This window comes from Nilaparvata lugens, chromosome 4 (genome assembly GCF_014356525.2).
Source record: "Nilaparvata lugens isolate BPH chromosome 4, ASM1435652v1, whole genome shotgun sequence".
Taxonomy (NCBI): Eukaryota; Metazoa; Arthropoda; class Insecta; order Hemiptera; family Delphacidae; genus Nilaparvata; species Nilaparvata lugens.
The window spans coordinates 5,758,302-5,779,628 of NC_052507.1; the positions used below are offsets into that span (position 1 = coordinate 5,758,302).

Below are 21,327 nucleotides of genomic sequence, written 5' to 3' on the forward strand. Positions count from 1 at the left end.
AGTTACAATAAAAGCAATCACAGCTTTAATTAAGGAGCTTGAAAGATCATATATGTCCCTACTTTTGCTGTTTTTCATTTTCAATACTGTTTTCAACAGTCTTGAAAGAGAGTGGCCTGAATCTGAATGTGGAAACCGGAGCAGAACTCCTGGCAAGTAATTGCACAGCTGACACTGGAGGAGTATCAATCCTTTCACGTATATGGAGAACAGACGAGACAAAAAAATCATTGAATTCATCAGGTGTGACTGGCGTATTTCGTATTGTTTGTCTTGAAGGCTTAGATACTTCCCGGATAATGCTCCAAGCCGTAGAACACTTATTAGAAGCCCTCTCAATTTTTAGTGCATTGTACTGCAAATTAGCCTGTCTCAGTTCATGTCTGTACAGCTTACGTACAGATTTAAACACACGTTGATCATGTGGTGATTGACTCAATCTATACTTATCATATGCTATATCAAGACACAATTCCTAAGAGCCAGTACAGACTGATTTATCCAATCAGGCATTCCTCTTTTTTTTGTGAAACTCCTTTGTTTTGACAATCTAGCAGGAAAGAATTCATGGAAGAGCCTCATGAAAAGGTCAATGAAAGCATTGAAATTCTCCTCTCCCCCGGAGAAAATCAAAACATTGGGCCACTCAATCGCACTGAGACTATGACAGAAATTTTCAATTCTATCCTGTGTTATAGGTCTTATCAGTCTGGGGGGACAATTTCAATCATTAGGTCCACCTTCCCAACTGCGTCCCTCATCATTCACAGTTACCTTGAAAGACACCGAAAAATGATCACACAAAACGTAATCTTACTTCCACCAAGTACAAACCAGAATCTAAGTTGGTTGCTACATTATCCAGACAGGTTTGACCCCGAGTTGGTTCAAAGTTGGTCAGGTGTAAGTCATTTGATCTTAAAGTGTTTCTGAAATCAATTGTTTCTCTAGCAGTAGAATCGATTACATTTATATTAAAGTCACCCCCCACAACAAAATCATATTCGGGTCGATATTTAGCTAGTGATGTTAAGAGCCTATCAAAGTTGGCAAAGAACAAACCCAAATCACCATTTGGTGATCGATATACAGCCAATATAACAATTCTCTGAACAGGAAGAATCACACAGGCGAATTCATTATGCAATTCTGAACAATACCCCTCAACATCAATTTCTCTAATTGGATAACAAGAAGCATCTGAAGCAAACATAGCGACACCACCATGACTTTTCTCTTTTCTACAGAAAGCAGTTATTAAGGAATAGTCACGGATTCTAGCCACTTCAAGCTCTTCAGCTCGCATCCAGTGCTCTGTAAAACATATAATATCATACTCATCTTTAAAATTCAACATTTCAACATCATAAATCTTATTATTCAATGATTGAACATTACAAAAAAGAACACTCAATCTAGGAGCTTCTGTCTCATCAATCATTCTACTTGAGATTGAACCCCTAAAAAAGTCGAATCAGATGAAGTGGAAGAAGTGGCTGATTGCACAGATTCCTGCTCTACACGAGAAATAATACGATTGAATAGATATCTAAGCTTCCGGGATCCTCTCCTATTAAGATGCAACCCATCTCGCCCAATGTCCCTATCGAAAACCCAACAATTAGGATCTACAAATATTGTGCAATCAGACTGTGCACAATGCCATTCAATGACACCATTTATTGCATCAATATACCTCATGTCTATGTCACGTCTATGCAGTAAACCGCTCACCACCAGCGTAGCTGTTTGGAATGTATTCCTAGCCATTTTAATTAGAGCTTTCATTTTAATGCCCAGGTCGTCTGGAGTTCTTGTATTCCAAGCATCATTAGTCCTTACATTCAGCAAAACCACATTATAAACATCCTTATATAATTTCAAAGAGTTCTTCAAATCGTCAATACCAATTCCCGGTGAGCTCACAATACATGTATTATCATTCAAAATATTGTCAGATTTCAGGTGTTTAATCATGGAATCCCCTATAATGAGGCTCTTGAATGCTTTCCTATTTTCGTGTGCGGAATCCCCTGACCTTCCCCCGCAATGACTGAATATTCCCTCTGTATTCTCAACATTATCATTTATCAGCTGTTTTTCATCCTTCTGATACGACTCAGCTAAAGTGTTCAGACTTATGATTTTACCCTGTAACACTAAGTTGTCCATCTCCAATGTCCTTATTGTGGATATCATTTCCTTTATCTGTAACTCCATGTCAATAATTTGTTTTGTCAATTCTACCACGCGCATGTCACCTTACCTTCACGACTCCTTATTGGAGGTACATCTACACTCGTATTCCCCTCAATCAAGGAGGTATCGGGTGCTTTATCCAGTTCAAGCTCAGTAGCCTCCAGTTCAACTGATCTTTTTATCAACTTAGTCTTTATATGCTCCAACTCAACAATCTTGGAGCGTATGAAGCTCAACTCAGCTTTACTATCGTCAAATGTTGGGAGAGGGAAATATACACTCAAATCCTTATCACTACTTAGTCTCTCACGAAACAACTTCAAGAAAGTATATCGCTGGAACTGTAAGTAGACGGAGTGCTTTTAGTATGGTGTTACAGGAGAAAAAATAGAGAAAAGGTTCGGCAAAGCTAATTTCTTAATTGTAAAGGAGGCCTTTAGACAGTCAATCATCCTCATCAATAGTACAGTATTAATAAGTTCAGTCACAATAAAGCTCTGTCCTCATAATGGCGCTGCAATTTCAAGCCATTTCCCGTGACTGTAGCATTGATTCTTATGAGAGTGTTCACACATTGAGCAACTATTCGGCAAATCTCATTTCTCAATTGTAACGAAGGCCCTAGATGGTTAATAATTTTCATCAAAAGTCCGATTCAATAGATGATTATACTGTAGAAGTGATTATAGATTAGGGAAGTGGTTAGACTAAGTGGATAATCTATTGCTTAGATAAGTTAAGAGTCATTAACCTGGTACTCCCGTTGGAAGGGTGACCACTTGAGCCAACTCCTCTGAATATTGAATGAAAAACACTAGGAAATTGTCAAAAAAACCACAGATTTATTGAAAGATAGAAAGACCGGTTTCGGTTATTACACCTTACACCATTGTCAATCTCTTATAAACTCTGAATATGATTCATGAGTTGATTATCATCGACTAGCAGTTATCTTGACTTGACTTGATAAAAAAAATCAGCTGTTTCCATACTTTTCATCGAATCTGTCTTCTTCTCTAAGCGCTACAGTACTGGGTGGACCTTGGCTTTCTCAACTATTTGCCTCCAACATTGATATGTCCAAAGCTCCGCCAATTTATGTAGATGCATAACAATATGATTATTATCTATAGTTATTATATTACAAATTGCTTTTTCATATCATATACAGTTCAATAATTATTTTCTTAGTCTATATTATGTAAATTCATCTATAATTTTGCTGTATTGTAAGCTATTGTATATAAGTGTATAAGCCAGTATATATTGTAATCTACATAAATAAAGTACTCAATCAATCAATCAATCTCGCACCACCGCTTTTCACTGACATTGACGGCAGGTCATTCTCAACATCTTCCAGCCATCATCTCCTCGGTCTACCTCTCTTCCTTGTGCCCAGCATCCTGCCTTCAAGCATTTGTTACTGTATTCTATTGTCGCTCATCGACTCTGTATATAGTATAAATATGGAAAAGAGGATTTAGATAGAAGAAGAATGAGAAGATATAAAATAGAACCATTGAATACACTATTTTATCTATGAACACTCTCAAGCAAAGTATAACAAACTGGAAGCATGACTGATTGAAAACTTGACAAGCTGAAAACTTGATGTAATAAAATCTTAAAGAATTGAAAATAGGCCTATAACCATCCTCGGTAAATTGAAAATCTATGTGCAGAATTTCAAATTAATCAGTCCAGTAGTTCAGACGTGATGATGCGTCATTCGTGAATTTCCTATTGATTAAATTTTCTTCCTGGAGACTCTTAAAAGAGTATAGGAAATCGTCAAGAAGAACTATTTGTAAAAAATAAAAGAATACAAATAAACATATAATTATACATCACATTCTACAATGTACATTACAATTTAACCCTCCCAAAAGCCTCATTCTCCATCCATAAATTCTTGAATATTGTAGTATACCCCGTTTTCTAGATATTTTTTCAATAGCTTTTTGAAAATATCCTTATTCTCATTTTCTCTGTAAGACAGTTCTATCCTTTATTATATTATAGATAATGTTCAAGTATATATATATTTATATATATTTTTTTTAAATAAAATAGTAGGCCTACATAATTCTCAATTTAAAAAATAGTTGAAATTATTCACAAATCAAATCTCAACATGAAATAATACTCAATTAAATTCTCAATTTAACAAATGCATGTGATTTGTTTTCCAGGCGATTCGGCTGATACAAGCATGCGTGGACGTGCTGAGTTCAAATGGATGGCTGTCGCCAGCTGTGGCCGCCATGGAGCTGGCACAAATGGTCACCCAGGCCATGTGGAGCAAGGAGTCCTACCTCAAGCAACTGCCGCACTTCACCAGTGACATTATCAAGCGATGCCAGGACAAGGTAAACTAGTTATCAACAAATTTCAGTATTAATTTATTTAATTCAAAATACTATTTCAATAAAAACAGTATTTATATATTTTGAGATCCCTCTAGCTATTAGCTATTACTTACTATTAGCTATCTACTTATTAGCTATCCCTATGCTCAAGCGCCTCAGCAATCTGTATGTCTTTACTGAGGTGCTCTAATAAGATATTTTCGCCACACTGCACAGAAAGCAGCTGTTTTCCAGTCCCTACGTCTGACGTCTGACGTCAAAACAGGTTTCTTTCCGGCCTAGGCCGGAAAGAGTACCCTTTCCAGCCGCTAACATGGAACTAAGAAAGGTGATCAAAAAACAGCTGATCAAAAAACTTTTCATTATTTGTGTTTATTATTCAAGAATCAAAACATTTATAATAATATCATCTTATTGTCATTTGGAAGAATAAAAAGTATAAACTCAACCTCTTACATAATTGAACAACATATTCAGGTTATTTAGACAAATCAGAATAAAAAATAAAAATACTTGGACAATTTCCTGATATTCAGATTACCTCAGATTTGCTAGAGCTATCACCTTCCACTTCTGCTTTCGGAAGTGCTTAGTAAACAACTATTCTCATATATATATATATATTATATATATATATATATATATATATATATATATATATATATATATATATTGTTAATTTGTGTGTGTGGCGAAAAATAGCGTTCTCACCATGGGCAAAAATGTTTTTCCGGCTCTCAATCTCGGCCTACGGCCTCGGACTTGAAAACCTATTTCGAGCCGGAGAAGTCTCATTTTCGGCCCTAGGTGCGAAATATACTATTGTAACGTGATATTTACTGTAGCTTTTCTCTATTTAATAACAAAGGTGCGCTTGTGCGATAGATAGAAAAATGTTATTGTATACTCGAGGTGACTTTCATGTTTGGCATTGACTGATAGTTTATTTATACCCAAAAATTATATTTTTTGGAGAGAGCTCGTTTGATAGGACTGACAGTACCGGCTGATCTAGAGAAAAGGATAGGTGTGTTTTTTTTATAATACAGTTTTTCTGTCACAGTTCGGGCAGTCTAAAAAGAATTGTATTATTAAAGAAGACAAGTTCTGAACCCTATTCATTAGTTCAGATAATTTGGTTTTTTATATTAATTGTAAAGTCGCGTTTATCAGTGAATTCCAAACGGAAAGCCATCTCGAAAGGTAGGTGTTTTCTTAAGATCCATTTCATTTCATTACCACAAAAATTGAAATCTTTGCAGCCAAGCGAGTAGCGTTCATATTTATTCTAATTAAGAATTGTTTTTGTTTTCTATCATTATATTTCCATTTGAAATAGCCCAATCATAATATTTAACCTTATTACCATATTTAACTAGTAGTTCTGTGAACAGTAGACCTCGCGCAATTATAATGACGTCCCAAACCATAAGAACTTCCACACTGATACACTAACTATTTATTTGATCAGATCATGCTTACACAAGATTTAATTATCATATAACCCTTTCCAGAATTTAGCGCGAGAAAACCAGAAGACATTTGGGCGCCCAGACGAGCTGTTATAAGTTCTTTGCATCCTATTTAATAGTGCATAAAAATTACATTCAATGAGGCATGCAATTTATAGTCTATAGTCTACACAGCTGTTAATTTTTTACCAAGTTACATTGAGATATTGAATTGCATGCAATTTATAGTCAACTCGACAGCTGATTTATGATGAATAATTCTATAGTCTGATTTTTACGGTAATATTGGCGTATGAAGGAGGCTCCTTTTTCCTTTTATATTATCCTTGAAATGCAAAATTTCCAAAAACCTTGTATATACGTCGACGCGCAATTTAAAAGGAACATACCAGTCAAATTTCATGAAAATCTATTACCGCGTTTCGCCGTAAATGCGCAACATAAAAACATATAAACATTAAGAGAAATTCCAAACCGTCGACTTGAATCTTAGACCTCACTTCGCTCGGTCAATTAAGAATTGTTCTTATTTTCTATCATTATATTTCCATTTGAAATAGCCCATATGAATTACCATATTTATTAGATAGAGCGAACAATACAATAGTCGGAAAAGAAAAAACAGGCTATTGCCCAAAACTTCTTCAATTTCCTGATTTTGTCACAAATCGTTCAAATATTATGCAGGTTATGTTCACTTCAATTTCAACACCAAATCTTCAATCTGAAACTATGAATCAGAATAAAACAAAGAATTTCAAATTTAGATAGATTGATAATGAAACTTCCGTTAAAACAAAAACCAAACTTCAAATATTCACAAAATATAGAATAAAATCACTTAAATTTTGAGCTCGAAAATATCACTTTCACCATTTAACTAATAACTAATTAACTAATGTTAAACTAATGTTATTTAACTATTTAACTAGTGTTATCAATTTAATTGTGTTTTATTTGTTTCGTAAATCTTAATTTTGTTTTGTCTTGTTTTGTGTGTTTTTAATAAATTGAAATTGAATTGAATTAAAGTGTTACATATCATGTTCTCCCATTTTTGTTATCACTTACCCAGCTTACATATTTGGTGAAGGATTCTCTTCACCATTACACTTTTAAAAGCCATTATTTTGGTTTTCTGATTAGATGACTTTTGGTATTTATTATTTAAAACCTTTTGTTACCGATGGATGTTTCAGAAAGTGGACACAGTGTTTGACATGATGGAACTGGAGGACGATGATCGCAGCAAATTGCTGCAACTGTCCGACGCGCAGATGGCGGACGTTGCACGCTTCTGCAACCGCTACCCGAACATCGAGTTGAGCTACGAGGTGCAGGACAAAGATCGCATCAGCTCGGGTGCCTCGGTCAACGTGCTAGTCTCACTAGAGCGCGAGGATGACGTCACCGGCCCTGTTATTGCGCCCTTCTTCCCACAGGTCAGTCGATTGCTCGTCGCGGTTAGTGACGGAAATGTTAATGTAGCCGAATTCGTGCAGGTCAATCCGATTGCACGTCAGGGTTAGTGACGAAAATGTCAATGTAGCCGAATTCGTGCAGGTCAATCCGATTGCACGTCAGGGTTAGTGACGGAAATGTCAATGTAGCCGAATTCGTGCAGGTCAATCCGATTGCACGACAGGGTTAGTGACGAAAATGTCAATGTAGCCGAATTCGTGCAGGTCAATCCGATTGCACGTCAGGGTTAGTGACGAAAATGTCAATGTAGCCGAATTCGTGCTGGTCAATCCGATTGCACGTCAGGGTTAGTGACGGAAATGTCAATGTAGCCGAAAACCTAACCTACTATTTCTGAAGTAGACTGACATACTTTGTTGTGGTTAGTGAAGGGAATGTCAATGGCCCATATGAATAAAACCAGAGCAAATACTCATGAGCAAGAGCATGGAGCATAAGGTTTTGCTCATGAGCATTAGGTAGAAGCATAAGCATTTGCTCATTTTCATATGGATAAGCTTTACCTTATGCTCCTGAACTCTGGAGCAAATGCTCACGTATTTTGAAGATTTTTCAACAGCTGAATGGCCTTTGCGCCCTTACTTTGTTTTATAGCTCACGTAAGCGCTAAAAATGCAAGTAGGAGACACCGCTTGTGTTTGCATCGTCTGCTCTGTTTAATTAATTTATGAATTGAGTTTTAGGTTAGTTGAGTTTAGAATTTTGAAATAATAGCGTGAAAAATGTCATCTCTATAATAATCTACAGCATAATCTTATAATATCAATAGCCTTCTTATAATCGTCTACACTCTCATCTTCGTAAATGCCTATTTCCTATTTTGTGATGGTTATCTTTTGTATTTATTCTTTTGAGTTTTATAGTTCTCAACTATTGATTGTGATCGTATCTGGTATAGTTTCCACATCCTCATACGAATTAGTTGAGACATTTTCAGTTATGATTGAGACTCAGAGCCGTACGGACGCCTGCTGCTGCCGCTCTCGTTATCTTAGATAGTACGGAGTTCGATAAAAGTGTTCTTGTTACGGTCTGCTTGAAATATTATTCTATAGACTTTACGTATTTTGTGTTGAATTACAAGTTTAGTTATCACACAAATATAATGGCCGATATCTGCAACGTATGTCTAAAGTCACTTAAAAACGTGAAAGTGAAAGTGTTGTGTAGTGACTGCAATAAGAGTTTTCATGGGAAGTGCGTCAACCTATCCGCCGACGACGTGAACTACTTGTCGGATCAGGGCGACGTGTGGCGATGCACGCCGTGCTCCCAGCTGCGACGCAAGAGTATGGTGCTCGAATCCAAATCCACTGTCACGTATGATGACATTTTTAAACTAGTCAACGAGCTCAAGGAAGATATCAAGCGTGTGGAAACTAGTCTCGGCACTTCGTTGAACTCCTGTCACGAAGAGCTAGCTGAAGCTAAAAAAATAGTACAGGACCAGAAGGAGGAATCACGAAGTTAGTCGAAACAATTAATGAGCTTCGAGGTGAAAATAATGGACTTCGTAAGCAGATTGCTGATCTCCAGTTGAGGGTCGACGAGGCTGAGCAGTATTCGCGACGCAATACAATCGAAATTCACGGCGTACCAGTGCAGAAAGGAGAAAATGTTGTCACCATAGTCAAAGATATTGGCCGATCGCTTGGTTTCCCGGTGAATGATTCTATGATAGACGCCTGTCATCGCCTGCGTTCCAAGGTGGGTTCCGGAAGGCATCCTGGCATTATAGTCAGGATGGTAAGGAGGCTGGATGCAGAAGAGCTGCTGCAGAAACGACGGGTGAAGCGTAATTTCAACACGCACGACATCGGTCTGACGGCGAAGCCAGCGGAGCCGGTCTACCTGAATGAGTGCCTATCACCAGCCCGGCGTACCTTGTTCAGTGCGGCTCGGAAAGTGAAGAATGAAAAGAACTATAGCTATTTATGGGTTAGGGGTGGAAAAATTTTTCTTCGGAAAGAACAGGGTTTATCTGTGATCACGGTCACGAAAATGGAAGATCTAGAAAAACTGTAAGTCTTTTCAATTCTTAATGTACTTGTTTTATAAATTCCCTATATTATATTTTTTCCCTATATTAATAGGCCTACTCATTTTATGGTCTTGGTTATTATTCAGAGTTATTTTTCAGACTTATTGTTATTCAGAGTTCAAAGTAAATTTTAATAATAAATTCTGTTCATATTCATATTCATAGTCACTTCAGAATTGCGTATTTGAATTGTGTGTTTCAAGGAATATATTAGTCGAATTGGTTAAAAGTAAAATAATAAGAATTAAATTTAATACTCATATCCGATTCTAGTCAGTGTTTAGTATTTTTAAATCAGAATATTAGAAGTCTTAGACAGAACTTTGATTTGTTTTTGAGTGAGCTGAATAATATGAAAGTGTCTCCGGACTTTATCATCTTGACTGAAGTTTGGATATCTACAGATGAGATAAATCTGTTTTGCATCGATGGGTATAATTCCTTTGGTTTCTGTAATGATAATTATCGAGCAGGAGGCGTTGTTGTTTATGCCAAGTCCCGATATAGATGTAGCGTAGTGAGAGGTGTAGATATACAGTCAGCCGATTGTTTGCAGCTTTCCTGCTCTGTTGATAGCATTGAATTCATTATTTTAGCAGTTTACAGATTACACAGTATTCCGTTAGCACAATTTATCGAAGATATCGGTAGCTTGATAACTCCTTTCAAAGGAAAGAATTTAATTTTCACTGGAGATATCAATTGTAATATTTTGCTTGATGACAGATTATCTGATTCTTATCTCAGCCAGATGGCTAGTCACGGATTAAACTGTCTTATTGATAAACCAACTAGAATAGTAGGTGATACCCAAAGTTGTTTAGATCACTGTTTTATCCGATTTAGCCAATTGAAATTTACAGTTAAATACAATGCATATATATTACACCTTGGAATAACTGATCATTCAATGATAATTCTAGAACTGGAAGTAGGAAGGAGTTGTAATAGGAAAGATTCAAGTAATAAAAGTAACTTGGTGATAAACTTCAATGAATTGGAAGCCGAATTACAGAGGCTGCAATGGGAGAGAGTTTTAGATAAGAGTTCTGTTTCAGCTGCTTTCGATTTATTCATCAGCCAGTTATCAGATCTGATAGAAAAATGTAAATATAGTAAATCTAGAAATAGTTCCAATGCACTACCTGATAAATTAACTCCATGGATTTCAGATTATTTATTTAGAGGTATTGATAGGAGAAAAAAATTGTACAAATTGATGATTTCAAGACCATATGATGTAAATCTTAAAGAGTATTACAAATCATTCAGAAACCGGTTGAAATCTGATTTGAGGAAAGCTAAGGAAGAGTACTACATGAATGAATTTGATAATTGTTCTGGTAATGTGAGGAATCAATGGAGAATAGTAAATAGATTGATAGGAGAACGAGAACCCAAGGTAGAAGTTACTAGCTTAGTAGTAAATTCGCATACTGTCACTGACAAAGAACATATTGCTAAAGAATTCAATTCATTTTTTATTAACATTTCTCAACAGTTACGAAATTCAGTTATTTTTACAGAAGATCACGAAGAAATAGATTCCCGCTTCACTTGTAAAGATATGCCACATTCATTATTCTTATTTCCGACTGACGAAACAGAAGTTTTAAAAATAATAGCTGATCTAAAAAGCAATAAAGCCCCTGGAATTGACAACATTAATAGTTATATTGTAAAGAAAATTGCCATTCATATTGCTGGAGTTCTGAGTGAACTTTTCAATTGGAGCATGAAGACTGGTGAATTTCCTGAATGTTTGAAGATTGCAATTGTGATCCCAATCTTCAAGCATGGTAACAGAGAAGAATTGAATTGTTACCGCCCAATATCGCTGTTGCCTGTTTTTGCCAAGATTTTCGAAAAGATAATAAAAATACGATTAATAAGTTTTCTCAAAAGATTTGATTATTTTAGTAAAAATCAATTTGGTTTTAGAGAGTCTTAAACTACTGGTTTAGTAAGAATTACATGGTAATGAGTGAAAAAACTAAATATATGATTTTCAACCTAAGAGGAGATCTATTCGTTAATACACCATTGTCGTATCACCGTTACTCATGCGCTGCTATAGATAACTGCAACTGCCTGAAAATTGAGACTGTGAGCAATATTAAATACCTTGGTCTAGTTATTGACTCAAATCTATCTTGGAGGAAACATGTAGCTAAATTAAAAAAAGAGTTCTGTAGAGGGATTAGGAGTTTTTACATGTTGAGAGAGCTGTGTCCCACTGGTGTGATGATAAATGCTTATCATGCTCTCATTAGTTCCAGGATGAGTTATGGGCTCGTATTATGGGGTGGGACTTATGTCTCAACACTTTATCCCATCATAATTTTTCAAAAGTCCTTCATTCGTATTATAACCAGAACACCTAGAACTGATCATTCATGGCCGATATTTGTTCATCTCAAGATACTTCCAATAAGAAATCTTTATGTTTATAAAGTATTGAAGCTTTTTTTTCTTAGGAGTTTGAATGAAAATCTCATTAGAGATGTGAGATATAACTTTAGACGGTTTATGGTTCAGGTTCCACATTCGAATTTAACGATATTCCAACATTCATATTATTTTAATGGTCCTAGATTGTTCAATCTAGTGTCGCAATATCTAAATTGCCAGGAACTTTCACAATCATTTCTGAAATGTTTGAAAAACTACCTGCTCAGTGTTAATGACTGTGAATCATTTCTGAAAATTGTAAGATGATATTCTTAAATAAGAAATTCCATTATTTATTATTATTAAATCCTGAATAATAATCTAATTAACATATCCTTTCTTAGAGTATGCATTTTGCATTGTAAATCTTTTATTTTTTGGTTTTATCTCTGTATGCCTTTTATTTTTCATAATGTAATTACTTCATCCTTGTTTTCATGTGATGGGCTACCGTAGCAGAAAAAAATGTATTTTCTTTTAAGTTATAATTTATTATGCCAAGTTTATTTATAGAGCGGAGCAGCCTACTCCTCTGAGTATTTTTAGTTGTTTATTAGGAGTAGTACACCCCAATCGGGCTTATGCCTAGGGGTGTCCACTTTTATTTCACATTTTTTATATCTTTCTTTTTTATTCTGTATTATGTTTGTTTGTGAAATAAATGAATTGATTGATTGATTGATTGATTGATTGATTTTACTATGAGCAAAAGATGAAAAGCTGCTTTAGACTAGAGTCATCTTTTTTGAAGCATTTGCTTCAAAAGTTGGAGCAAATGCTCTAGTATAATGCTCTAATTCATACAATTTTGAGCAAATGCTCAAACTATTTTTTTGATGAGCATGAGCTCAAACTATTTTGCATAAGCAAAAGGTTTTGCTCACGTTTATTCACAGAAAATGAAGCAAATGCTCCATATTTTAGAAGTATAATCAAATGCTCAACTTTATTCATATGGCCCATTGTAGTCGAATCCCCTCAGTTCAGTCGGATTGCATGTCGGGGTTAGTGAACGTGATGTTAATGTAGCCGAAAACGTAACAAACTGCTTCTAAAGTAAACTGACTTCGTTAGTGGTTTCCTTATATCAAAATGAAGAAAAATGTTCTATAGTGAGGTCCACTTTATAATGGCAATGGAGAAAGATAGGAGGACAGCATTAGATTCTCGGTGTTCTAAAGAGGATAACAACTGATACCTGTATATCTGATGTAATATCAACTGTTCATTATTGTTTAAATTAATCAATCATATTTTATTTGTCAAGAAAATATATTCTTCAATTATGAAATAATGAATTTTTATAATATTTGAGGTTGGATTTTTTAAAATTAATTATGTCTCTACATTGTTGAGAACCGATCTGGCAACGTCGCGGAGCAAGGAAGGAAAATCATCATCTGCTTCGTCTAATGATAGACAAGGATAGCAACACCAATGTTAATCGAATACATTATAACGCCGACCTCACTATAGCTCCGTAATGTTGCCAGATCGTTATTCAACAATGTATAAATATGATAATTAACCAAATATCCAATCTCAATTATGAAACTTTATTATAAATTAGTTAATCTTGACGAATAAAATATAATTGATTATTGTGATCAGTTAATATTACAACAGATATACCAGTATCAGCTATCTTTCCCAGAAGAAGGCAGTGGCAAGGCATTGGCAACACTGTTCTCCTTATTTTCTTCACTGCAATTATAACGTGATTCTCATTTTATACAGGTTGTTTCTGAAATGGACCGACGTACTTCATGAGTGGTTTCTTTGCATAATACTAAAGAAAAAAGTTTGAGTAAACGTGGGTACTAAAATGCTTTGTTGTATAGTGAGGTCCACATTATAATGACCGTATTTGATCAACTTTGGTTTTGCTATCCTTGTCTATCATTCGACAAAGCCGGTGGTACTATCCTTTTCTAGGTCAACAACGATGCCAATTATGTTTTTGACAGTGTAGAAATATAATTAACTAGCCGTCAGGCTCGCTTCGCTCGCCATATCCGTCTAGCCAGGGGGCTCCGCCCCCTGGACCCCCGTAAAAAATTAGATCAGCGGGCTCGCTTCGCTCGCCATATCAGGCGATATAGTATTCCCAGTAATAACTCTGATTGAAGTAGCAGTGGCTCATCCACATTTAAAATAATCAATTATATTCTATTAAGCAAGTAATTCCGCGATAAATGCATTTCAATCTTCAACTTGGTGCCAACCTAACAAAGTCAACTCAACTTAATGCCAACCTGACAAAATTATTAATTTAGTTACCAGTTAACAACTGTTTCGAAGAGGTACTCTCTCTAGATTATAGTTCTATATTAACATATGGTATGGATATTTTTCAATTATAATTAAGAGATTGGAATAAGAAGAATATACATGCTAAAAGACGAACTTTAAACCCTTAAAAACCACCCTTAGAGTTAAAATATTGCCAAAAGATTTCTTAGTGCGCCTCTAAAGGGCCAACTGAACTTGCCTACCAAAGTTGAACGTTTTTGGTCCGGTAGATTTTTAGTTCTGCGAGTGAGTGAGTGAGTCAGTCAGTCAGTCAGTGAGTGCCATTTCGCTTATTTATATATATATATAGATTAATGCAGAGAATCGGCATCGCTATTCTTCTATCTTTATCCACTGCCATTATAACGTGAACCTCACTATAGAGATAATAATTGCAGAAGATTCCATATTTTTTTCTTCAAATCGTTCATGTTGTGTTATCTAAATTTGGGAGAAGAATAGCACAAGATTACCTTATTTTTCTTCTTCTCCCTATCATTTTGATGATGCACTTAATGTATAAATGAATTAATAATGTTATAAATTTGTAACGGCCTCGTGAGGGTACTATTCTAATGTTCTATACTGTTTTTCAATAATAATTGTGATAAAATGTTGGATTTTGTGTGGACAGAAACGCGAGGAAGGCTGGTGGGTTGTGATTGGTGATCCGAAGGCCAACACTCTGCTCTCAATCAAGAGGTTGACACTCCAGCAGAAGGCCAAAGTCAAGTTGGACTTTGTTGCTCCAAGTCCAGGTAACTTGTTTCAATGATAATTCTCTACTAGCTCTATGAGTGAAGCAAATGCAATTAATGAATAGTCTTTACACAGTTTCAAATTACTGCTCAATGTGGAATTCAGCACGTTTAAAATTAATTGAATCCACATTATTGCTGACTTTCAATTAATAATTATTATTATCCATATTATAATAAAGGAAAGGCCCAAAAATATAATAGGCTTCCTCAGGATATTAGAGACATGGCGGACTTGGGAAAATTCAGAGGATTGTGAAAGAGGCTGTTGTTTCAAATGCCATACTATTCTGTGGATGAATTTCTACAGGAGTAATATATTGTTACAGATTGAATTAAATAGAGAATGCATTTATTCAAATGCTAATTAATATATAATTATTATTGAACGAAAATCCTAAATAAATGCTGCAAATCACCCCGAAGACCTCTGCTACTGCAGACATTGACAACAGGGCTAACAGCTAGATGGAAATTCGATGAGAACTACTATCCAAAAATTAGTTGCCGCTAATAAAATGAGCGCTGCTATCCAGAGATTGTCAGTTTGGTGTAAGGGCAAGCATTCCTGACTGGCAATTGGGAGGTACCGGGTTCGATTCCCGGGCTGGCAACTAATTTTTGGATAGTAGTTCTCATCGAATTTCCATCTAGCTGTTAGCCCTGTTGTCAATGTCTGCAGTAGCAGAGGTCTTCGGGGTGATTTGCAGCATTTATTTAGGATTTTCGTTCAATAATAATTATAATATATTGTTCCTTGTCTTTGATTCAACCCAGACACCTTTGAATGATTGCGTTCTTTAAAAAAATATATTTTATGTAACTATTGTATAATAATTACAGTATTTTATAAATGTGATTGTTTTGTGTTGAGAACCTTCACAAGGTTTCTCTTTTTTACCTCTGTCTGGTTGTCAGATATGTTTAGGATGCAATTATAAATTGAATTGAACTGGCTTATACACGTACGGGATAGAAAATTCACGAATGACGCATAATCATGTCTGAACTATTGGACTGATTAATTTGAAATTCTGCATGTAGATTCTTAATCAACCGAGGATGATAACAGGCCTATTTCAAATTCGAAAGATTTCAGAACGTCAAGTTTTTAATTAGACTCTTTTGTGGACTCTATAGCGGGTTACCTGCTAGTTTTTTAATAAAGCTTGAGTTGTTGCACTCTTCAAATGTGTAAACGTGGTGCTTTCTGATTAGTTTATGTTTTGTGACTTCTACAGACTCTATATCAATACAAACTGACTCCATACGATACAGACTGGCTATATACGATACAGACGGACTTGGCAAGATAGATAGATAGATAGATAGATAAAGAATTTACTTTTCACTTCAAAAAACAATACAATATAAGATAAAATTAAATACAATATCATTCGTCAACAATCAATACCATAGTTCATAATAATCCGAAAATTCTTAGGCATAGCCGAAGCCGTCAGCCGGAGTTGATAGTTATTTAATCTATATCTCATCCTTATCTTCTAGTTTTTGTCAAAGTTCTCACAGTAGGCTACAGAGTGAACGGGCTACACGGCTACACAATGTCATGCGATAGCACTCAATAAACTTTATAAGGCAACTGGGAAGTTAGCACTAAATATCAGTCACTCATAGCACAGTAGTCCGTCTATGCTTGGAATCTTATCATTTTCAGTTCATTTGAGAAACCTGAATCATTATTATAGGCCTAGAGATGAACTACACATTGATACAAAGTAAATTATTCTTACTTATTAATCGAACATACAAATAATTCTTTATGAAATGAAGTGATACAATGATAATTTGAACTCATTTGAACAATAAATAGTCATCTTCAATAATAAACCAATGAACTCAATCATACATGTCCAGAGCTATATGTACAGTTTTCGGTTTGGGAACAATATTTACAATGACATATTTATTTTCTATTATCCACAAGTATTATTATAGTACAGCTATTTTTAGAAATTAAATTCATCCACAAGGAGCTTTCTATATCTCAATGTTACATTCACATATCCCGCTAGACTTTTCCAGTTTTTACCATTTAAATACTCTTGGACCATTTCATCCGTTATCACCTAGCTTCCAAACCATTTTTACTCGGTACTCTGATAGCACCTTACATTTTCCTATAAAATGATAAATGTCTTCAATTTCTTGACTATTACATAGTGAACAAATATAGGCGTTTTCCCCCCTATCTACTCTAAAATTCAAGGGCAATAATGACCCTCTCGCTCTGAAAATTATGTTAATCATCCTTCTTTTATTTGAGTCGTTTAAATAATCTTTCATAACTGCGTTATCGGTTCTTAACGTATAATATATTTGATGAAACTGAGAATTTGAAGCTTTCTCCCACCAAGTTCCCAGTACATTACGGCGAATTTTATCAATTATATTGTCGCAAGTCATCCCCCACCGATCTGGCTGAGTTATAGGCTCCACCCATCCCTCATTAAATTGATTAAATAATAGGACAATATAGAATGACTTTCTACAATACAAAACTATTATTTAAATTGAATAAAAACACACATATGTTCTACAAATTCTACACAGTTCAACTGTGTTTTTATTTAATTATGGAACGTTTCTACAATATTGACAATGAGTCAGTCGAATTTTTATTATTTGAATGAAATTACCCTCATAAATTAAATTCATTTTGGCTTTCTTTCTCCTTCCTCTTCATAAAGATTCACTATACCCACTTGAAATCCCAACTCGAGTCTACGCAGAGGCCATAGTGCCCATGTTGGCTTATTCCGTAATCTATTATATGAAACCTTAATTTATGTACTTGATTATTTGTATTTCATATTATTTTTAATTTCTGTACTTACTGTTTGTGAATAAAGAAAATTCTTGATTGATTGACTTATAAAACATATTGCTTTTAAACGGCATTTGATAATAATAATAATTATTATTATTATTATTATTATTATTATTATTATTATTATTATTATTATTATTATTATAATTAGTGATTTGGTATGATAGTAAAAAGCAACAAGGATCTTCTTTGATTCATTGGTATTTGTTGAAAATTCTAGTAAATATGTGAAATATTTATAAAATCGAATTATAGTACCATTAAAAATAATAATAATACAAATTGTATATTATTTGTTTAATTGTTTTATTAATTTTAAAGGGTACTATAATCTATTTTATAAATACAATAAAGTAGCCCCGAATTCATACATTTTAAAAATGTGAAATATTTTCTAATAACGTATTTCATTAGGGCTAATTAATTTGTTAAAGTTTTTAAAAACAGAAGGGTACTATGGAATTATTCTTTAACTAATGTGTAATATTGTTTCAGGTCAACATTTCTATGCGCTTTATTTCATGAGTGACGCCTACCTGGGTTGTGACCAGGAGTATGAGTTGAAAATCGATGTTGGAGAATATGAATCAGCCGAGAGTGAAAGTGATTAGATGAAATAATAGTTTAGAAGATTGTATATAATTTCATGGGTGAAAACACATTTTACTAATTCCCCAACAATATAATGTCTAGTTTAAGTTGTTTTATATCTGTATTGAGTGTTCTTCTTGATAGAATATATTTATTCCTCGAGAGACTTGACTTTTGTTCTGGATACCTCAAATGCTAATTTATTAGTGTAAGTTGTTTCATAATATATGTAAACTAAGGGCCATATGCTAACTCTACGTTTAACGCTAATCCTCGTTTACTTGTAGATATGGTTGCATTTATCATAATGTGTTTTATACGGGGTTTAAACGAACAGCTGACATTTCTCCGTTTAACCCGAGTATGTGTATAAGGGCCTAAGTAATGAAGAAACTCCTTAATACTAGTAGCTCTGTGAACAGTAGACCTCGCGCTCAGTAAGTTACATTGACCTGTTGATATGTTTTCTCAAAAATTAATAAATAATTTATCAATTTAAAATGTCTAGAAAAAATCCTAAATAAACATAGAGCTTTTTGTTCTATCGTACAGTGACGTGTCGTCCCGGAATGTGAGTGTGAGCGCTGTTATCAGGTCTGGCTGCAACGTTGATGGAAAGATACATTTTCAAGATGTTCGATATTTTTGAACGGGTAGTATTAAGGTGCGTACAGATATACGCGCCGCGAACATGAACAATTCACTTTTAATCAGCTGACTATATCTGTATTTTTACAGAAACGGTAAGATACAGATATAAAAAGCTTGGCATCAGCTGATTAAAAGTGAATTGCTTATGTTCGCGGCGCGTAGATCTGTACGCACCTTTATAGTCCACTAGACAGTTGATTTATGATGAATAATTCAATAGTATGATTCTTGCTCTAATATTGGCGTATGAAGGAGGCTCCTTTTTCCTTTTATATTATCCTTGAAATGCAAAATTTCCAAAAACCTCGTATATACGTCGACGCGCAATTTAAAAAGGAACATACCTGTCAAATTCCATGAAAATCTATTACCGCGTTTCGCCGTAAATGCGCAGCATTTAAACATTAAGAGAAATGCCAAACCGTTGACTTGAATCTTAGACCTCACTTTGCTCGGTCAATAATTATTTTTATCAATAATGTGTTTAAAATGAGGTGTTTTGGATGGGCACGTTTAACCGTCGGTCCCAGCTGCCTAATAACAGTCGTGAGGTCATGTCAGAGGCCCTCATTGATCAGGTGCGTGCTGTAAACTCTGACACCAGATCTGAGCCAGCCAGGTCACTCGATATTATTAATATTATCATTATTTTCACTGATTACTATTGGAGTGTACTTGCAAACGGAATTCCGTGAAAAACTTTTTATTATAGTAAGGTCCTCGTTGTAATGGCAGTGGAGAAGGAAGATAATCCTGACAATGTTCAGCCAGTACATAATATTGCTCATTATTGCCTAGTATAAAGATTGCTCATATGTAAAAGTGTCACCTGGTCATATGGAACATATATATGAATAATATATTTATCTCATACTGATCAGGATTTTAGAGTTTTTAAATTAAAATTTCAATGAACAGTATTTTGTCTTTGAACAATCTTTGTCATCGACAGAAAGATTGTTTATTTTATTTGTTGTCAATATTAACGTTAGCTTCTCTCTTTTTCTAATAACAAACGTGCCGCTTGTGCGACAGATAAAAATATGTACCTACTTGAAATGGCTTTCATGTTTGGCATTGACTGAGTTCACATTAATACCCAAAATTTAGCTTTTGGGGCAGAGCTCGTTCGTTAGGACTGTGAGTAAAGTCCGGCTGATCCAGTGAAGAAGGCTAGATTTCGTTTCGTTTTAAAATACAGTTATTCTGTCACAGATCGGGCAGTTTAAAAATAATTGTATTATTAAGGGAGACGGGTTCTGAGCCTATTCATTCATTGGTTCAGTTAATTTTTGTTTTTTTATTAATACTAACTGTAAAGTCGCGATTAAACCAGTGAATGCCAAAGGGTGAAGCCATCTTCAAAAGGTAGGTGATTACTGGATAAGATCATTGTTCTTAATTTTCATAACCACAAAGATTGAATCATCTTTAGCAGCAGCGAGTAGTTTCCCCATTAATTTCATTTTAATATTGAGTTTGTATATATTTATATTTTACCTTTTTGAAATAGAGAAAAATCAATATTTATCATATTCAACCATGTAAAACCGAAAGATACCAATTAATTAAAGTTCTAGTTATTCTGTTCTCTTTTGTCATCATAGTTCTTTCCCCTCCTTACATAATTGGTGGAGGCTTCTCCCACCGTTCCTCATCTTCCTTACAAAAGACAAAGTGGAGTCTGAAAAAAGGAGTAATGTACTAGTACATGTTTACCAAACCCGAGGTGCAGGGAATTTGGATATACCCCGTAGCAGACTGACAGGGACTCAAAGGAGCTTCCACATAGCGGCTCTTAAATTGTTCAATCAGCTCCCCAAGTCTGTGAACTGCGACTGGTAGAGCGACCCATCTATTCGCTGATGGAACTGGAGGATGAGCCTTTATTCCCCAACGATGTGCATGGCCTCACCAGAATCTGAGGGGAGGTACCCCTCGTCTTCCTTGACACAGTCTGTCTGATCATCCCAGCCAACGACGAAGGATTCAAGTATCAAGTAAGTATATCCATAGAGAAACAATAGCGTAAGAAGATTTCCCATGGTATAGGGCGTTTATGTCGCAACTTTTACTATTATCTCAAGCAGATAGTTCATGTAATTCTTTCCCGTGAAGCTGTGTGGCACTGGTAGTCTCTCATATTGTGCCATTCATACACTCTCAC

General features: G+C 35.0%; 1 protein-coding gene across 1 annotated transcript in view; it reads left to right on the top strand.

Annotated features, from left to right (window-relative positions):
- LOC111043582 (putative U5 small nuclear ribonucleoprotein 200 kDa helicase) overlaps positions 1 to 18,673 on the top strand; it is a 111,542-nt gene extending 92,869 nt beyond the window's left edge. Inside the window, exons 36-39 of the mRNA XM_039425655.1 lie at positions 4,395 to 4,571; positions 7,243 to 7,485; positions 14,944 to 15,067; positions 18,414 to 18,673. Of these exons, the coding sequence (XP_039281589.1) occupies positions 4,395 to 4,571; positions 7,243 to 7,485; positions 14,944 to 15,067; positions 18,414 to 18,529 (660 nt within the window). The 3' untranslated portion in view covers positions 18,530 to 18,673. The remainder of the gene's footprint in view (positions 1 to 4,394; positions 4,572 to 7,242; positions 7,486 to 14,943; positions 15,068 to 18,413) is intronic.
- Positions 18,674 to 21,327: the final 2,654 nt, after the last annotated feature.